The sequence below is a fragment of the Echinops telfairi genome, unplaced genomic scaffold, assembly GCF_000313985.2.
Source record: "Echinops telfairi isolate 266 unplaced genomic scaffold, ASM31398v2 ScPeMD7_17;HRSCAF=63, whole genome shotgun sequence".
Classification (NCBI taxonomy): Eukaryota; Metazoa; Chordata; class Mammalia; order Afrosoricida; family Tenrecidae; genus Echinops; species Echinops telfairi.
The window spans coordinates 5420004-5440972 of NW_022103914.1; the positions used below are offsets into that span (position 1 = coordinate 5420004).

General features: G+C 46.5%; 2 protein-coding genes across 4 annotated transcripts in view; one reads left to right on the top strand and one right to left on the bottom strand.

Annotated features, from left to right (window-relative positions):
- The window catches only part of SLC51A (solute carrier family 51 subunit alpha), a 29251-nt gene extending 28948 nt beyond the window's left edge, over positions 1 to 303 (top strand). The window contains exon 8 of the mRNA XM_013007148.2: positions 271 to 303. Coding sequence (XP_012862602.1) covers positions 271 to 303 — 33 coding nt within the window. The remainder of the gene's footprint in view (positions 1 to 270) is intronic.
- A 2284-nt stretch (positions 304 to 2587) lies between these two features.
- Positions 2588 to 20969, bottom strand: part of PCYT1A (phosphate cytidylyltransferase 1A, choline) — a 61300-nt gene continuing 42918 nt past the window's right edge. For all 3 annotated transcript variants that reach the window (XM_004712258.2, XM_045287550.1, XM_045287551.1), the window contains exons 3-9: positions 15542 to 15641; positions 9783 to 9899; positions 9021 to 9172; positions 6680 to 6758; positions 6100 to 6242; positions 3960 to 4148; positions 2588 to 3101 (exon numbers count right to left, since the gene is read on the bottom strand). In XM_004712258.2, the coding sequence (XP_004712315.1) occupies positions 2895 to 3101; positions 3960 to 4148; positions 6100 to 6242; positions 6680 to 6758; positions 9021 to 9172; positions 9783 to 9899; positions 15542 to 15641 (987 nt within the window). In that variant the 3' untranslated portion in view covers positions 2588 to 2894. The remainder of the gene's footprint in view (positions 3102 to 3959; positions 4149 to 6099; positions 6243 to 6679; positions 6759 to 9020; positions 9173 to 9782; positions 9900 to 15541; positions 15642 to 20969) is intronic.

Sequence of the window (20969 nt, forward strand, 5' to 3'; positions counted from 1 at the left end):
AAGCTATGGCTTTTTGAGAATTCAAAGAAAAGCAGCAAAATAGAATGGATTTGGACAGATTTTAGAGAGGAACAGGATGAGAAAGGCATTCAGCTCCCAAAACGAGTCACCTGCAGGCTCAGAGAGAACCCAGGAACAGGACAAGAACACTGAGAAAAGTCCATGTGAACAAACCCCAAGCAACAGCCACAGGCGCTGTCTCCGGAGCTATCCAGGACTAGAAAAGGCCAAAACACTTGCGACGGACCTTATTGTTCCTCTTCTCCGCAGGACCGCCAGTCTCCTCAGCCCCCCACGTACTGAATCCTCTCAAAAAGATGGCCTTTGGCACAGCTGTGGGGCAGCTGCTGTGGGGCAATCCCTCAATTTAATCCTCTAAAGCTTAGACCCTGTTCTTCGGGGCTCCTGAGTCCTTTCTGCCAACAGCAGCCCCTTCCCTCCCCACCGGCTCCCCCTTCCTTTCTTGCACAGAGGCTTGGAGCCCAGCCAACCGTCCTGGCGCTCCCATCTCTGCCAGGAGTGGCCCACTCTGGCCGACTCCTTTCTCAGGTGTGACTCAGAGAAAGGGCTCCACAACCTCTAGAAACATTACTGTCTGCAGGTTTCCATACCTGGGCGTGGGCATAGTGTACCAAACGCAAGCTTCACTTCATTTTAGGACGTGGGATCAAATGCTTGGTTCCGGTTACGCATCCCCCACCTTGTCCAGCATCTAGGATCGCATTTATTCCAACAACTCAAGCATGCTGCACTAGGGTTTTTGCCTTGAGTCAAAATGATTTGAACCTCTGCTAGCAGAGGAGGTCTGCAGAGGGGCAGGGATGTCTTGGAGGCATATGTGCATGTGCTGGGAGTCATGCTATGGGGGCAGGGCACGTCCAGGGAGCCCCCCAGACAGAGCTGAAGCCCCGAGCAACGCATGAGCAGAGTGACTGGGGAGGGGAAGCCCACGCTGGGCACCTCCCTTCCCAAACCCATGGGGAACAAGTGCCCATGAGGACACACGCGGTGGGCTTTGGCAGTGCTTTCCCTGCCTTGTAGAGATGGAGAACCATACAGGCAGAACCGGCAGCAGTGAGCGTCAAAGCAGGAAGCCCGAAGCCACAAAGTGGATGCATGTGATCCCATGGAGCGGAGGGAAACCGGAAAACACGGAGCGTTCCAAAGATAAGACCCCAGCCAAAGATGGCCCAGATCTCACGGGGCCGTAGCACTTCCCAAGAGGGCTCAAGAGATGGGATTCTTAGAGGCTCCCGCTCTGCCCTGACTGCCACACTTGGCTCTTCCAGGCGGTCAGGGCTTTCAGAACCAAGGCTACTCTGCTGCCCAGGCAGTGGTTGTAGCCTCTGACCCTCAGGCAGAAGGGCAGCTTCTACCAGAAAGTGTTCGCAGGCAGGTGGTGGGGGCTCACAGCCCTAGCAGAGGGGCAAGAAAAGATAAAATGTGCATTTCTTTGCTGAAAACACTAAAATGCCACCCCCACAAGGGGTATTTGTGAGTGACAGGGTACATAAGCAACTTCCCCTGAACCCAGCTGTAGGTCGACTGATGGCTGGAGCCTGAGATGCCCAGATGAAGGGATGGATGTGGAGGGCAGCCCACGGCACAGCAGTGTGGAACATCAGCCTCCTCTGACGGCAAAGTCAAGTGGCCCATGTCCCTAGGCAACAGGCGTGAGACCACAGCCACCTGCCCACCACACACAGGGCAGATGTGAAGGGAACCCACCCTCTTTTCGTACGAGAACCCGCTGGGGCTGCCAGAGACAGCTTGCTCTGCAGAGAGAAACCCCTCCTGGAGCTGAGTCCAGTCGAGACTGTGTTTAAAGGGGGGGCGAGGCCAGGCTTACGCTGGTGCTTAGAAAAGGAAGTGTTGTCTTACGCTATGCCTCTGCCCAGGGCATGCCTCTCACAGTGGGGCTAAGACCAGTACCAAGGAGCCCAGTGTGTCTGAACTGCAGACATGAGCAAAGCATCTTTTGTGAAAAGCTAGGTAACACAATGGAATGGGAGTCGTGAGGCCAGGCGCTTAACACCCAGTAAAAAACTGAAACCAACTTTCTATACAATTACGTACAGTCCTACTCTCCTCCTCAATTACTGGTCACCCTAAAAGTGCTGGAAAAGATGGGCAAAGGCTCCCGGATAACTGGGCAACAGAGTTCTCCGAGAAGGTGCACACAGCAGCAGAACCACGGCTGAGGCCATGTGGTCGCACCACCCTCAGCAGCATCTCCACGACCCATTGGGTCCAAGGAGAAACTCCTCCGGAGCAAGGAACGTTAGGCTCAGATTCCGACCTCCTTCTTCCCACAGCCACACTGACACCAGGGCCTGCAGGACCCGGAGGGGTTTGGACTGCGATCACTCAGCTCTTAGTGTTTAAGGAAGTCAAAGGTGGGGTAACACCGTGCCCTCCCCACCCCCGCCCCTGCACCCCCCGTCAGCCTGGCCACTGCTTGAAGGTCTTGGCAGCAGGCCGGTTTGCTTCAGAGCACAAGGCAAACACTGTAGTGTCAGTCTGCCACACCACTTCCTTCGTCTGCCTCCTCCTCCGGGGTAAAAACATTAGTTCTACATTTGAAAGCTAATTTTTAAAAATAATAATAATAATGATGACAATTTCCCTATCAAGATGACATGAACACCAATCATAAAGCAAAGTCCTTAGGGTGGGCAGATGGATGCAGAACGGGCTTCTTCAGGACAGGCAGCCTCCTCCCTCGTGTGGACAATAGATGCCTCTTGGAGGATGGGCTGTTGGTTCCCCATCCCAGGTCCCCTTGCCCCAGTACTGTTTCACCCTTGGGTTTAGTGTTGGAATCACAACTGCGAGGTCAGCAGCGAGCTTCTGCAGGGGATGAGGCGGGGGAGGAGAGGAGACGCGGCGGGAAGTTAGTCCTCTTCGTCCTCACTGATGTCGTAGGCTGCAGCCTTGCGTCGGTAGACGTTTGCTGGGGAGGAAGGTGGAGAAGTCTTGGCAGAGAAGGGCCATCGGAAGGAGGGCGAGGGGGAGCGTTCACGAGTGGGGCTGCTGCTAGGACTCTGCTTTGGACTGATGGCCTGCAGCATCCGGCCTTTGCCCTCCTTCAGCATATGCTTCTGAGGAGACCAAAGGGGAAAACCAGGAGAAAAGGTTAGGAGAAGGCTAGAGATCCTACTGAATCATCGCCAGAGGACCTGAGCCTTAAATGACCACCAGTGTTCCTAGCATGTCGAACGAACGTGACCTCAGTGGAGGATGATGGCTATAATTCTAAGTCATCTCCTCCCTGCAGTGGCCTTTGCTATGACATTCATTGAAGGCCTCCCACTTGCTGCTACCCAGACCCCAAATCCTTGATTTCTGTGTTGAAGGGACTGTTCCAAAGAAATAAAACTCCATGAAAAGCGTACCTATCCCAGTTCAAGTTCTCTGCAGAGGAAATTCCAGCTTCTTCCTAAATAACCTAGTCTCCAAAGGCCTGCAGAGTCCAATCCTTACTGATACCTAACCGAGGGCTCCCTTGCCGAATTGCCACACCTACACCAGTCTGTGGCTTGCAAATGCTTTGCTGCTGCTCAAGGGCAGAGTCCCTGCGGACCCAGGGAGCTGGCAGCAGCTGCCCGCAGGGTAGGCAGCTTTCTTTGGACTGCTCTCCACTTCCCTCTCTCCTCCTTTCTAAAACGCCACGGTAGAAGCAAGCTGGGTAAGGCTACTTGCTTATCTGGTCACCAAACTCAGAGGCTGATACAGAGCCGGAAATGATGATTCAGGAGAATGTGCAAACTCTTTGTGTAAAAATCTTAAAGAATTGTGTGTGTGTGGGGGGGGTCGTTCATAGCTGGAATATATTTCTGCCTAGATATGAGAACCAGATTACATGACACTTGATGTCAATGTGCTTTTCTGCTCAAGAATTCTTGGACCCTGTCCGCAGCTTGGAAATGCCCTGTATTCCTCCTCAGGAAAGAACATACCAGGGCTCCTTCGGGTCCAAACATTTCCAGGAAGCTTCCAATGAACTCGCGGGATTTCTCCTCCCATTTCTGAATGAGGTCAATGCTTTTCTCCTCTACCTTCTGAACAAATTCTTTGGACTTTTCTTCCACGTCCTTCACTTTCTTCTTTACTTTGTCAACCCTCTCCTGCAGGTGGTATTTCTTTTCCTAGGCAGAGAAAGAGTGGCTTTGAGAAATAACATTCTCCTTGACCTTGCCGGCACACTACTGACCCTTGTTCCAGTCCGCAGACCCTCACCTGCTGTAATCTGTCTACACTACGTTAGCACACTAACAGAGACACCGGGCTCCAGAGGGTCGTCCTATAGGGGAAAGTATGAGATGATTCATGTTGTGGGAGTCTAGGACCAGACCAAATATGCAGGCATGCAGCCACAGAAGACGAGTCTTCTTAAGACAAAGCAGAAATTTGGAACATGAACATGCTTAACATGGCCTGAAGGACTGGTCATGGTACTGCCAGGAAGAATCCAGCTGCCTTAAGTTGGAAGTAGAAGTACTGGACTCCCAAACGACTTAATTCATTGATTGTAACAGATTGCCCACCCACCCCCTATCATATGCTTTTAGAAGTGTTGGAATTTGTTAAGGTGTGTTTCTTTTTTTCTTTGGCAGTCCATCTGCTCATCTGCGAAACGAAGACACTATCTTTTGTTTCTAGAAATAAGGGAATATGGTATGAACACTGTGGGAAGAAAAAAGTATTCCCACAATTTCTAGGTTATAAAGGGGAAACAGAGAAAGCTCTAGGCTCTTAAACACCTGAGTCTTATGAGGCAGAGAGAAAAATTTTAAAGTAGGTGATACCAGCAGTGAGCTTTATATGCATAGATAAAATCATAGTTCAGTGAAACAGAAGACACAGTTAGCAGTTTATCTTTTAAAAGCAAATGTACTAAGGCATACTTTATATACAAAATATATTATGACTTGCTTCTAAAAGGTATTCTCAACCATTCATAAATCAAATTTAAAACTTAGGTCCATGTACCCTGAGAAACTGCATGTAAAATGTTGTAGGGCCAACTATCAAAAGATAAAGTGTCTGGGGTCTTAAAGGCTTGAAGCTAAACAAGTGGCCATCTAGCAGAGAAGCAACAAGCCCACATGGAAGAAGCACACCAGCTTGTGTGATCATAAGGTGTTGATGGAATCAGCTAATAGGCACCAAAAGACGCAAAACATCAACAACAAAAAACATGTTGAGAACGAGGGGGCTCAGAACAGAGACCCAAAACTCATCTGTAGACAATAGAACATCCCCTCACAGAAGGGTCACCAGGAAGGGATGAGTCAAGCAGGGCACAGTATAGCACCTGTGAAACACACAATATTCCTCTGGTTCTTTGAGGCTTTCTCACCCCCCACTATCATGACCCCAGTTCTGACTAGACTGGAGCATGTACACTGGTACAGATGAGAGCTAATGCCACGGAATCCAGGTCAGATAAACCCCTCAGGTACAGAAATGGGAGTAGCAATACCAGGAGGGTAGGGGGAAGAGGGGAGGAAGGGGGAACTGATCGCTATGATCGACACATAATATACCTCCAGCCCCAAGGGGAACAAACAGAAACGTGGATGAAGGGAGACAGCAGTTGGTGTAAGATATGAAAATAACAATAATTTATAATTCATCAAGGGGTCACAAGGGTGGGAGGGGGGGAGGGGGGAAAAAGAGGAGCTGATACCAAGGGCTCAAATAGATAGTAAATGTTCAGAAAATGATGGCAATATATGTACAAATACGCTTGATACAATTGATGTGTAGAATGAAGAGCTGTAAGAGCCCCCAATAAAATTATTTAAAAAACCAAACAAACAAACAACGCTTTAAGGGGTTATAACACTCTGGGAGAAGATCCAGAGCTTTCGTCAGATTCTCCAAACAACACCCAATTACCGACGATGCTTCACAACTACTGTTCTAGAGGTAGCTGATATTCATGCGGCCCCACAGGATCGCAGTGAGTCAGTAGGTTTGGGGGGCGAGCGGGGCGGGTGATAATGACTGACTGAAAAAGAAACGCAGGCTCGGATGGAACAGGGGCAAGTGACATGCTGCACGGCCAGGGAGTGTGGGTGTGGTGGGACTCACGTTGATGAAGCTGACATTGAGCTCCTTGGCCGTGTAGCCCCTCTGGAGATTCCGTCTGGCATACACATCATAGTCCCGAACAATGCGGGTGATGATGTCCGACGTGGAGATCCCCTCTGTCCTCTGCGTTGGAGCAAACATGCCTAATGGAAGGACACACACACGAGACACACACGGCGCAGCCTGGTTAGCGGTGGCCGGGGTGGGGGGACTACACGGAAACGGCAAACTGTATTCCTTTCCTCGCCTCAAAAAGCAGAAGTGACAGCTGGAGGTACTGACAGTCGGGAGTTAGTCAGGCACAGACTAGGGGAGAAGAAAGGCGGAGCTATAAGGACCTTGTCTTACGAGAGAGAGAGAGAAATACAACTGGGAATGGGTTTCCGGACGTTAAAAGCAATATCCAAGGAGCTGCTCTTCGGTACTGGGAAGTGACGAATATCAGTGCTGTCTCAGAAGATACTGACTTCCCCAGGACATGATTCTTCCTGTAAACCGCTGACCCGCTGGGGGTTCTGTGGCTCCAGGACACCCCCACCCCACCCCACCCCCCGGCGAGGAGGCACACCACCTTACTCACCGGCTTCCTTGATGTGCTTGTAGACATCATCACTGCCAGCAGAAGAATAGGGGATATCGTCATGGGCCACAAAATCAATCTGAAAAGAAGGGAGCACCTTTAAAGCCAGGACAACTGCCATTCACAGAGAGCCAATGAATGTTACCAGGACAGGAAGCAGTCAGGCCTCAAACAGACTGTCCCCCCTCTATCTGCCTGAACTTTGCTCCTGAATTCCATGATTCATTCCTAAACCACCCAACCTCACTGTTGAAGGATCATCGACATGAAGTTTGCCAGTGTCCTCTACAGCTATTTCTTCCGGCCAAGTTCAAGTGCTACCCTCTCACTGGGCGCCTGTCACCACGCAGGCGGATTTGCTGGGAGTTAGTAGTGAGCACTCAGGCCTAAGGAAAGAAGGCAGGAAGGCTCCTAACCCCGGGCCTATAAGCAATGGCCAAATCAGAGTTTCCTAAAGTAGGAGTAAGAGGTCGCTTCCTGTTCAAACGGTTTCTCAGTCTGTAGGATAGGTAGGAATACATCAATTGTGAACACCTCAATTTCCCCCCTTACTAGAACAGACACATCTGTATTCCTGAGAAATGCAAAACCCAGAGCCATAATGGAGCTTCCCGTCTCAGGATGTATCCTTGTCAACATGCTGGGCGAGGCTGAGGAGAGCTGATGCGGCACTGGATCAACCATCTTTGTGGGACAGGCTGCGCTTTATTAATGCACTCCTTCCTGAGGAGACAGCATGGGCATCAGGCCTGTGTCGGGGACTCTCAGCTGATGTCTCAGTTTCCCTCGTCAGGGATCTATAAGCAGCAAAATGAAACTAAGAAGGGGGGCAAGCAGGACTCCTGGTTAGGGACATCGTGCTCGCAAAGGAAACATTCGCTGAAAGCTCCTCTATCCATACACTTCTATGTGGGCTCTGCTGCTCTGTTGCTAAACTACTCTTGCTCCTCCCTCACCCACAGTGCCGCTGCTGCTCAGGGCTGGTGTAGAGCCGCTCGAGAACTGTAATGCGTGGGTTTGAGGCCACTGCAACCCCGTGGGACAGAGCAGTCTGCCCATAGGGTTTCCTAGGCTCTACCCTTGATGGGAGCAGATCTCGCCTGCTGAGTCGCTGAGTGGGTTCAAACTGCCGGGCTTAAGTTAGTAACCAAATGTTTAATTAATGTGCTGTCAGCACTCCTTAGAGAACGATAATCAGTCTGTCCTCATCCTTGATAGGTTTAAACTCATGCCCTATCTTCAGGTTATTTTAAATATTGCTTTAAAAGCCCCTTGGCTATCTTTATTCTTCTACACACCCTACAGAGAATGGAAAGAAATCCTTGCTGGCTCCTCTCAATTTTGAGGCTCACCAACCTGGGATAATCCATCCTTCTCATCTTTCATATCTACCATTTATACGAAATCTGTTATTTCAATGGAGGTGAATTAAGAGGAGGTACAGGGTTTCATAACATTAACCAACTAGTAAAAGTGAGAAACAGCTCCTAGTTTCTAATCCCACTCAGCTTCCAGCCCCAAGCCAAAAGCCCTCTCTCAAACTAAGTGGAAGTCATCACCAGGAAGGTGGATAGTTAGCCCTGTGGCTCAGCTTACAGCCACACAGCAGGCAGGTGTATGGGAAGAAGGACTAACCCCAGGGAGGCACACCCTCAGCAGAACCACCAACCACACAAATCGAAAGGCCCTCATCTGCCCAGGAAGAAAGCTCAGAAGGCAGGCAAGGACAGGGGAGAAGACAAAGGGAAATAGCAAGTAGGCAGGAAGTGGGAAGAGTGTTGTTTTGGGACTGTAGTCACTGCTGCAAAACACAATGTGTAAGAACTGTTGAGTGCAAAATCAATTTGTTCTGTAAACCTTAATCCAAATCATAATAAAGAGTCTAAAAAGAAAAGAAAGGTCTATGGTTATCTGACCCCCCATCTCCTGGAATGTGAACTTCTTGCCTGCATGACTGGGCCTACAGATTCTGAAGAGATTGGGATGCTATGGGGGTGGGGCTGCGGTCCACAAAACTTATGAATTCAATTGTGACCATGATGTCAGGCTCAGAGAAGGCTATTTGGTCTCTGTGAGCCTTGTTTCTCATTCATTGTCCACTAAGAGGATATGATCATTACTCCCGAGGGTTGAAGCAGGGGGGTGATGCAAATGGTCATGAAAGCGCATAATGTCAGAGATGACTACTGTTAGTAGTTGTGTCACTGTCACCTCTTCTATGTGACACTTCCAGAGAAAGTGGAGGCGAAGGAGAGCTCGTGGAAAACCAGGCCAAGTGCCAGCAGCCTCGAGGATTTCGGGGACACTGAGACAAGGAAGGGGTCACAGGCCTAGCTCTTACCTGGTGCTCTGCCAGGAACTCAGGCGTCAGGGTCCAGGGGGCATTCCTTACCACCTCGTCCACATAGCGGCAGTGCTGCACCGCGTCGTAGCGCTCGCTCTCGTTCATCACCGTGAAGCCTTTGAAGTTGTGTGTCAGCTCATCACTGCAGACTGAATTCACCGCGTCACAAAGTGGTGAGTCCAGCCTCCCTTTGCCAAACTCCTCCCCAGTCACCAGCCTCGCTCATCTCCCACTTCCTAGGACTGCAACCACCCTCCCCGTCGGGAACAGAACCACCTGGCTGTAGCTCAGGCCAGGTAGCACAGCTGTTCCTGATCTAAGATACACCACCAGGAGCCATGCTCCCTAGACCATGTGCTCATCACCGTGCAGAAGACGGAGTCCCACTGGGCACTGGGCTTCTGACTTCGAAGTGATCCTGCTGAGGGGAAACCATTCAGAGTGGGGAAGTGAAATCTGAAGCAAAGACTGCTCTGAACAAGGCGACCGAGTCAGTGTGGCCACCCTGCCTGGAGAAATGCAGCCACGAGGTCATGAGGGAATCCTGGACAGTGTAGGCCAGGGAGGCCTCAACCCCCCGCTTCTCCAGCTGAGGGTGCTGGCACCTCGCTTATTTACTGCAACAGAAAGGCTGTGCTGGATCACTCCTTTAAAAACAGAACCAAAGGCCAACACACCCAGGCTAAACAGATAGGAGAACAGGATTCCTCTTGTCTTTTTCTGGACAGACACCCCCAAAACCCTCATACATCTCCTTACCTCCCACAATGAGGTATGTATTGGGGAAAAGATTCTTGGCTTGCATCAGAGCTCGGGCATGACCAGAGTGAAATAAGTCAAATATTCCATCTGCATAAACTCTCACAGGCCGCTCATCTAAACCCAAAGGAAAGATTGTATTACGTGAACGCATTTCATGCAATACTTCTTGTTTAACAAATAGAACTGATACAGTACAATTGTTCTTCCCCACGCCCCTCACTGAAGACGCGGTCTGGGAGGCATACTGGCGTGGGGGAGGAGGGACAACACAGACTTCCTTGGCCGCAGGCTCTCCCGACACCTTCTCCACTAACTCCTTGCACTAGCCTGATTGTCCCAAACTGCTCAGGTAGGTGGATCTCAACTGCTTTTTCTTAGAGTTATTTCAGAACAGAAAGGAGAGAGGAATACATCAGCTCTGTGCTGCACTTGACACTCCTCACCTTCAGTCTGTGCAAGCTCTCACTCCAGCTGCCAGGATGACTGACTGACGCCTGACGGATGCTCTGCCTTGAAAAGAAGCCTCCCAGTATAGCACAGACAGTACAGCAGAAGGATGAGAATGAAAAAGACGGAGGGGTTGGGGGGGGGGATCGGTAGCTAAGTGAACCAGTTATCAATTCAATGCTTCTCAGTTCCAATTCACCCTTTGAGCCCTGCCCTGTGATAACAAACGGAATTCCTTTAAATATTTCTTCTTTGATAGTGAGCATGATATTAAGCTTTTACACCAGGGTGATCAATGAAATATTTGAAAATCAAGTAAATATTTTAGAACTTCTCCTTTCCTTCTTCTCTTCCATTAATGAAAAATAATAGAGAACGTATAGGTTGCCATTCCTTTTTAGTGGTAGTCTAAGAGAAGCCAGAAAAGAATCTCTTAGTAGAAAGGAAATGTTTTGAGAATGATGATGGCAAGAAATGCACAAATGTGCTTGACACTATGGATTGTGATAAAAGCTGTACAAGCCCCCAATAAAATGATTTAAAAAGAAAAGAATCTCTTGAGGTATAAGACTCAAACTCCACACTCACTGCCATCGAGTCAATGCTGACTCACAGTGATTCCCTGTGGGTTTCTGAGACTGCAACTGTTTACAGAGCTGCTGGTGGTTCCGAACTGCCGACCAAGCGGATCGCAGCCCAACGTGTAACCACTACACCACCAGGGCTTCTGGGGTACGAAACTAGAGAGTCAAATAAACACATGAAGGATGAAAGTGGTGTGATTTAAGGACCATCATGTTTGGAATGATAGATCTAAAGAGTCCTACTAACTTATTGTGACTACATGTGAGCACAGAAAGGGTAGCAATTGCATCACTCTAGGGAGGAAGGGCTGCAGCCTTATCAGCTATGTCAGACGTGGGTAAGACCCAGCTCCCTCAGTCTGCAGGACAAGAAAGCCGGGAGTAAGAAATTGCTCCTCGGGAGGTTAACGGACTTGTCTTTTCATATACCTTTATCCACAATAAGTTCTAGGACACCAAGGAGTCATACGTGGCTGACAGAAATACACATTGAGACAACTTCTAAGGATGATGCTCATACTCTTTGACCCAGCAATTCTAATTCTAGAAATTTATCTCACAGATATACTTGTAAATACGTACATGGCATTCACTGCAGTGCTGTTAGTAACAGCAAAGGTTTGGAAACAACCTACAGTTTAATGCAAGCCGCATTCAAGATACCAAGATGCAGCTGAAAGAGAGCAGGAGACCCTAGAACCCGTCTGTTTGATATAGGTAGCTTCTCCGAGGGGCCCTCTGTGGCTTCCAGACAAGGAAGTGACACTTTCCATACTCTTGGAATGTTCAACCATAGGCATAGCTTAATTTTATCATACAGGGAATAAAATGCTAAATAACTCTCCAGTGCAAGGAAAAATTGAGAACTAGTATAAGGGAGTTAAGAAAGGATTCAATGCAAACTTGTCAACCAGCTCATTGCTGGTTGATCATAACCTTTAAACCTCGGGTTCCTCATCTATCAAACAAAACCACACCACCCACTTCCTGCCCGGCGGCAACAGCACAGAACACTACTGGCTGAGGGACTGTTGGCCTGGTAGCTGATCATCCTGTTAGGTCAAGTGTGTCACTGGCTCCCCCGACCAACCCCAGGTACGCCTCTCCAGAGTTTCCTCAGCCTCCAATGAATTCCAACATCTCAATTTCCTATCACTTACCCCTGATCTTGGGCAAATGCTGGTGGTGTAGTGGTTATATGTTGGACAGTAACACACAAGGTTAGCAGTTCAAAACCACCAGCCACTCTTAGGGAGAAAGACAGCCTTTCTACTCCTATAAAGAGTTACAGCCTCAGAAACACAGAGGCAGTTCTACCCTGTCTTATAGGGCCACTGTGAGTCACCATCAACTTGATGGCAGTGAGTTTGGGGCAAACCCAGGCAGGTAGATTAATTAACCAAATGGCCAGAAAAGGCCACTGTTGAACCAAGCGGTCTTGGAGAGAAATCAAGTGTGAAGGTCATTCTTTATACCAAGTGGTTACTGGCCAGGAATGCCTCACCACTAGGGTGGGCCTGTTGTTTGGGGGCATTTCAGTGGCCATGGCTTTTCCATGCAGTTGTGCTGATGTGGATTATAAAGCAATGGTCATACTATAGATGGCTAAGTCATCAGCTCCTTTAGGCAGAACACATCTGGGTTTCAATTCACATCACTCTCACTAAGACATTTTTGCTGCCGTCAGTTTCCTTTGTCTCTTCCTTTCTCGAAGTGAAACATATTGCTACCCCCAACCCCAACCCCAGCCCACTTTACAGACCCCATCTCAAGGCTCACGCTGAGTTTGTGTTTTGCCTGGGTAGGGTTTTCTCCAAGGTGACACCAACTTCCCTCTTTAGCTCCCTCAACCGCCCTAGTGACAATCTCTCCTCCGGGCTGTGTCAGGGGCTGCCAAGCTGGTTCTGACTCACTGCGCCCCACACGTGCACAACACACTGCTCCGTGGGGTTCTGAGGCTGGCACCTTGTGGGAGCAGCTTGCCAGACCTGCCTTTTGAGGCATCTCTGGGAGGCACTTAAGTACACCTGTGCCACCCAGGTACTCATACAGCCCCTGGTATAGAACTCCCTCACTGTGATATGCAGATTCTTTCCGGTGCAGGCCTTGGTGGGCCTTGGCTAAACCTACTGCCACCCACTCACTTCGGATTCCCAGTGAATTGAGTAGAATTGCTTCTTGAGGATTCTGAGATTAAATCTTTAAGGAGCAGATAGCATTTCTCATCTTTCTCCTGTGGGGCAGCTGGTGGGTTTGAGCTGGCAGCCTTCTGGTTGGTTAGCAGCCCAATGTTTATCTGCACAGGGCCACCGGGGCTCCTCACTGGCATGAAAGCAGTCAGTTACTTAATACTTAGCATAAAACAAAACCACTGTAGCGGGGAAAGTCAAGGTGAAATTAGACCAGCAAACTTTAGAGACCACTTGGAGGCTGTTCTACCTGGAAGGCAAACCCTCTGCCAGTGGCCTTCTCGCGCTTACAGCTTGTGTCTCTGGAAAATGACTCCACCAGGGTAAACTGAGCAGAGCTGGGAAGACTGGGGCTGGAAAGACCCAGGCTCTTTCCAGTTGAATCACCAGGTGCCTGCTTTACAGTATGAGAGCCTCATAGCTTGGTTTCTATGGTCTTTCTCACACACACACACACACACACACACACACTGGGATACATAGTCACAAAGGTTATACAAAGCTGTAAAATTCTACCATTCTAAAATTTAAATTCTTTAGATTAATTGTTAATAAGCTTCAGAACTTGGGAGCAGCACACATATTTTTCACTTCTATGTGTTGCAAAAGGTCTGGAGATAAATTAGCATCAAGCAGGCTGATATAACTACTTGGCGCGCACCTGAGCAAAGTGTGAAATTCTCAATGTGTGTCATTAGAGCGTCCTTGTCTTGCACAGGGTCCACTGTCACAGCTGAATGGGACCCTTGAACCGTCTGCTGGCATTCTGAAGTTTGACCTGCTACTATCAGATCCTCACATGCAGCCTCCAGACTGCCCCTTACCATGGCTTACCGGCAATCCTGCCCTCTTAGTTTTCTTATCTCTCAAATGAGGAGAGCTGAACCCCAAAGTCACATCATGAATAGGACTGTGGACAACATATGCACCTCTAGACGCTTTTATAAAAAGAATGTAGTCTCTGGAATTAACCTCTCTTACTGAGGCCCCCAAATCATAATCCATAGAGCAAAGACACAATGAGATCATTCGGCCTGATACTGACCAGCATTCATTTCCAACCCCCTTTCAGTAGTCCCCTGTCACAACAGACAGCATATGCACTGACACAGTAAAGAGGTGGTCATAAATATTCCCCCCACACTGAAAATTCACTGACTTTTCATTAGAGCTGCCTCATCCCTTAGTGCTGCTTGAGTCAAAATTAACCCCACACCTACAGAGTAGAGAGCACACACCACAGTGATCAGAAGAAATGGGAAAGGGCGGGGAAAAGGACGCATTGGAGAGTTTACGGAGAAGTAAGGCGCATAGGATTTCATACTCACTGCTATCGAGTCGATTTTGACTTATAAGGACCCTATAGGACAGGGTAGAACTGCCCCTGTGGCTTTCCTGAGACTTTATGGCAGTAGAGAGCCTCATCTTTCTCTCATGGAGCAACTGGTGGTTTTGAACTGCTGATGTTGTGGTAAATAAATAGTGCAACTCATAACCCACTACACCATGAGGACTCTGTAGGATTCTATCGTGATAAATACTCATGGAAATTTCTTCATAATGATCCCTAAAACAAAATTTCCCAAGATAGGGAGGGCATCTAGAATAGAAAGAAACAATAAACAAAAAAGCAAACCATCTTCTATGGAGTCCATACTGACTCATAATGACCCTAAGTTTCAGAGGCTATATATCTTTACAGGAGCAGACAACAGCCTCATCTTTCTCCCACAGAACAGCTGATAGGTTTGAACTGCTGACCTTATGGTTAGCAACCCAACATTGACCCACGATACTAATAATTTACATCGCTTAAAAATTAAACCATATATGGTTTAAAAATTAAACTAATGATATACACTAAGCAAAGAAATAAGAAGCTGAGCTTTGAAAGTAATAAAATGAGTCTTTAAAAAAGACTTGGGATCTATATTTGTCTTCTACCAATCAATATAGCACCGTAAGTGAGGTCCTGCCTGATAGAATGTGGGGACAATTTTGAAGGCTATTAAAAATGTAACAGATAGACATATTTGTGGACCTTTGTAAAGATGGATAAGATTATAAGCAAGCTCAGCTCAATACCTTATGGCAGGGGTTCTCAACCTTCCTAATGCCGCAACCCTTTAATACAGTTCCTCATGTGGTGGTGACCCTCCCAACCATAAAATTATTTTTGTTGCTACTTCATAACTGTCATTTTGCTACTGTTATGAATTGGGCAACCCCCTGTGAAAGGGTCGTTTGACTTCCAAAGGGGTCGCAACCCACAGGATGAGAATCACTGCCTTATGGTATCTGCGGTACTACTGCGGCACATAGCGATGACAACAGCCTGGGAAGCAGGTGTGTGAGGAAAAGAAGAATGGATGGAGTAGTGTACTCCTGCCAAACGGCAAGGCAGAGGCTTGCGGAGCATCCTCCCCCAACTTGCCTTGCCAGGCAAAAAGAGAGAAAGAAATGGAGAGTAGGCATACGTTTGGTAAATAAATGCAACCAGATGCTTAAGACAAGTGAAACAGTGGGGATTACTTACAAGGAGTTCCTCTGCAGGCTTCTTCCATAGTAACCCTGACATAGGGCTTACTAAAGTCAATTTCAATTTCATCAGAAAAAGGAGCCGGTTCCCGTAAGCCCTTCAAAAGAAAAAAGTAAAGGAAAACAAAGTTAAATGCAACGGTGTATTATTAAATACTTAAAAAATGGGCAACATTAAAGAGCAGTCATTCGCTATGCTGGCATTCTCAAAAAACGTACTGCCATCGAGTCAAATCCAACTCGCAGTGACTCTATGGGACAGGGTAGAGCTGTTCCTGTGGGTTTCTGAGACTGTAAATCTTTATAGGAGTCAACAGCCTCATCTTTCCCCTGAGGACAGGCTGGTCGTTTTGAACAGGTGACCTTGTGGTGTGACCATGTTAACCACTACACCACCAGGACTCCTGCTAGGATTAGAATTCACACACACACAAAAAAGTCGTGAAAAGAAGCATGACTATTTCAAAACAATCTATGTGTAAGTTTCAAACTTTTATAGAACAAGTCAATTGTAGCGTCTAAGATAAAGATGTTGCTGGTGATTTCGGGGAGAGACTGAGATGTGGCTGGGAGTCTAAGCACATCCTCCTCAACGGTCCAGAGTAGCAGCAGCTGCTCTGCAGTGCAGGACAGCCAGGCCTGTATCATGTACCAGTCGTGCCAGTTCCTGCAGCACTGCTTCAACAGGGGGCTGGGAAGGCGAACAGTTCCATGTGTGCGTCATTAAGTACAACGACCACTGTAAAGTACACCATATGGTAAACATATTCGAACACTCATAATAGCTCTGTGAAGTAAGCGTACTATATTGTTGCTAGGTGCCATCAAGTCAGTTCCAATTCATAGCGACCTTTTGTACAACAGAACAAAACACTGGCAGTCCTGTGCCAGCTCACAATCATTGCTGTGTTTGAGCCCACCACTGCGGCCCGTGTCCATCCATCTTGTCAAGGGTCTTCCTCTTTTTCACCTCCTCTCCAGTTTACCAAGAATGATGTCCTTTTCCAGGGACTGGTCTCTCATAACAATGCGGCCAAGTGAGTGAGAGAGCGTCTCACCGTCCTCACGCACAAGGAGCAGAGGCTCTGGCTGCCCTTCTTCCAAGGCAGATCCGTTTGTTCTGCTGACAGCCCACGGTGCTTTCACCAGTCTTCACCGCCGTTCAAATGTATTGGTGCTTCTGCAGTACTGTGGTTTCCTAAACTTCAAGATGATGAAAATGAAACTCCGAAAGCTATGTGACTACAAAGAATTACTAAGAAACAAAGCTGAAGAATAGAATTATGGTATTATTCTCTATGCATGGATTCACTTAAAAGTTGATAAATTTGTTCTCCTTTGTTTTCTTCTATGTGATGCTCTTGTGAATGGAATAGTTTTTCTTAATTTTGTTTGGGTTGTTCATTACTAGTATCTATTCATAGACATGAAATTGATTTTTGTATATCAACCTAATATTCCGTAACTTTCCTAAACTTGACTACTATTTTTAGTAGCATTTGGGGGGTATTCTTTAGGGTTTTCTGTAGGAAATTCCATTGTCTATGAATAATACATTTTATTTCGTCTTTTCCAATCTGGGTGTTTTGGTTCCCCGCCCTGTGGGAAACCAGCCCTTACAAATCAAACCGGGGCCGAGAGCATGGTTGAAATTGAGAAATTGAGAGCATGGTTGAAATCAAACCGGGGCATGGTTGAAATTGAGAAAGATAAAGAGGAAAGATAAAATCAAGTTGGGGCACAGGGGGCACGAGGAGAAGGAAGACTCCAAGACCCAGTTCTTCATTCAAGGCAGGTTTATGGACAGTTCTTGTCACCTATCCTGCATTCTGGGACCAGTTCTCACACAAAGGGTCCGTTGACAATTTACTGAAGGCAAACAAAGCAGCAAGGAGATTCCAGCCAGTTTGTCTATAGTCTGGAGGGAAGCATAGAACCAGAAATAGGGAGTGAAACTGGACACCTGCAGAAGGCTGTTTCAGTTGTTTCCTAGGGAACGAGAGAAAGTCTCGACCTTATCTTAGTTGAAGGTCAGACCATCCAGTGCATCAACTCCCTGGGTTTGAACAGTCAGCTCCTTCCCACAGGCCTTGCTAAACGGCTGGTCGTCGCGGTCCTGTACTTCACAAGAAAGAGATGAAGTCCAGACTGTCCTGTGAATGCACTGTAACTGGGTAGCCCAGGAATTCCTTTCCCAGAGTTCATCTGAAGACAATCTGTTCCCGCATCTCCCTTTCCCTGTTCAACGCCCACCACCCCCAACTGCATGGAATATTTAATACAATAGAAGTGGCAAGGGCTGACATCCGTGCCTTGTTTCCAATCTTAAAGCAGAAGTCTTGAACCTTTCACTAAATTTGTTGACATGAAGTTTTTAATTAATTATGTCCCTCAAAAAGATATGTTGCAGTCCTAACTCCTGTACCTGTGAATGTGACCTTGTTTGACAATAGGTCATTTCTTGGAAGAAGGTAGCAGTTAACAAGGTTCATGAGAATGGAGTCCAACCTCCTGCAAGTGGTTTCTTATAGAGGGTAGAAAAGACAAGGGAGGATGCCAAGTGCAAACACATCTAGCAGCCCCAGGACACGCCTGTGGCTAACAGACACGAAGATAAAGAAGGGTCTCCCCACATCGAACAGCATGGCCCTGAAGTGGCCTCCTAAAGAACGATAAATGCCTGCTCTTCACCATCACCATTGTCTAGGGTTCTGTTACAGCAGTCTTAGCATGGACTCTTTTATAATAGTACCTTACAATCCTAATTTCTGGGGCTCTATGATGCTGTTTCCTTCAAGTCTTAAATTCCAAACAGATCATATCATGCTAGGGCTGAATCCACCAAGTAGCCAGATACTGTATTTTGCTCTTTTCTTCAGTCAAGGATAGATCTTTTCATTCTTAAAATGAAAACATTCATTTTTTAGGGACAAAAATCACTTAAGTAAGCTTAAGATAGGCTAAAGTTATAAGTGAAAACAAACGCATTTTTAGGATATATATATATATATAATTCTTTCTTTAAAACACTTTTAAAAAGGAGGTAACAATAAGCCATGAACCCAAATATGGCATTATTAGATTTTTCTCTACAGATTAGAGAAAAATGTTAGTTTTCAAAGTGATGTTTGACAGTAATTTTGTGTTTCTTAAAAATATATGATCATCCACAAAATGCATATTCTACAATGAGAGAAGGCAGAGAACAAAGAAGTAATGTGGGGAAGACTACGCTGATGAGGAGTATGATGAAGAACTCCAAGCGTGAGACAGTCTTGTTGGTATACCGGTCCCTACACAGATATACATATATGTATATACATATATGTACATATTTATTGAGGAGGTACCCCCAAAATCCATAATCTTCTTTCAAAGCTATGTATTAATTTTTTTTTAATAAGACAAGCTTGTCACCTTCAAAGTACTCTCCATTGCACTTAATACATTTGTCAAATCTGTGATTCAATTCTTGGAAACATTCTTCAAACTCATCTGTTTAGATGGCTGATAGCACCTCCCTTGTTTTTTGTTCACCACTTCTACATCATCAAATTGCTGTCCTTTCATGTCCCTCTGCATTCGCAGAAACAAAAATGAGTTGCACAGAGCAAGGCTGGGTGAGTAAGGTGCATGGGGCAAGAGAGGCATGCCGTTATTTTGCCTAAAACTGGCACACTGAGATGGCTGTGTGAGCAGGTTGCATTGTCATGATGGCAAAACCAGTCCACCATCTGCCACAAATCAGGCCTTTTTGGTCACACAGTTACATAATATTTTCAGAACCTCTAAATAGAAAGCTTGATAAGCAGTCTGACCTGGTGGAATGAACTCCAAGTCGACATTTTCATGAATTTGGGAAGTTGATGGAGGTCCAGAACAAGATTTGTCAACAATCAAGATTTCACCTTTTTTGAAACAAGGAAACCACTTGTACACTTGAGTTTTTCCCATAACGCTATTCTTTTAAGCTGTGTTCAACATCACAACATATTCTGCAGCATTTTTCCAAAGCAGGGAACAAAATTTCACAGCCACATGCTGTTCTCTTAAATCGGCCATCACAAAAACAAAAAACAAAACCAACCAAATAACTCCCGAGACTTAAGCAAAAACTGCTTTTACGAAAAATTCACTGTGACCAGAGAGAACCTTCCCAGGAAACACCACAGGGTGCACTAACTCAGAGAGAGTTGCTTGATGCTTGCCTACAGGGAAAAATGCATACTATGAAAGCTCAGCTCTGCCCAGTGCAATTCCATTTGGCGGGGGTAGCCCCTCAGATAGATAGAAAAAAATGACATAAATATAGATATATAAAATACTAATACAAGTTACAAGAGCCCTGGTGGTCTAGTGGTTATACAGTGGACTGCAATCTGCATGGTCAGCAGTTCAATACACCAACAGCTCCGTGGGAGAAAGAAGGCTGGGCTTTCTATTTCTGTAAATAGTTACAGTCTCGGAAACCCACAAGGGGTCACTATGAGTCAGCACAGATTCCATGGCAGTCAGAATACAAGTTACAATGGGACACAAAATCATATGCTTTCTGATTCCATTTGTATGAACTATCCAGAATAAGTCATCCAGGTACAGAAAAAGCAGATTAATGGTGGCCTTGCTGGGAGAGCTGGGGAACAGAGGGGTGACTGCTATGGGCACTGCTAGTTGCTGTCAAGCCAAGTCATTTCGAACTTTGGGCAACCCTATGAGGTTCAAAGCAGAATGGCTCCACCGGGTTTTCAAGGCTATGTTTCGAGGTGCCTCCAGGTCAGTTCAAACTGCCAACCTTTTAGCTAATAGTGAAGCACTTAGCCATTTTTACAACTCGGTAAACTTAACAGAAATAGAGACGTTTTGGGGTTGTTGTTTTTTGGTTGTTTCTTTAAAGAAATTGATTCCTGAAAAACAGAATTTTAATTTGAATTAGCATCTGGATATTAAGGAACTGTCAAAAAAGAAGATAGGTGGTATCTTACCTATCTAATTCGGCCAAACAGAAATACCACAAGTAGATGGCTTTAACAAATGGAAATGAATTGTCTCACCATGTAGGAGACTAAATTCTGAATTCAGTGGGCCAGCTCTGAAGGAAGCTTCCTCTCTCCGCTGGATGTTGGGGAAGGGCCCTGGTCATTCATTCTTTCAGGAAGTTTCTCAATGCAGGGTATAAGGGTCTAAAAGATGTGCTCTGCTCATAACTCTTCTTTCTTCATGATAGGAGATTACTCTGATCTCTACTCCCTTATTTAATCTCTTACATCTCTAAAGAAATTGACAAGATACAACCTAATCCTGGAGATTGTATTTTGCCTTGTTAATATTAATCCTTCTAATCCTGTCATATTAATACCACAGCAATTAGAATTTACAATACATAGGATAATTACATCAAATCAAAAAATTGAAGATAATTACCTAAT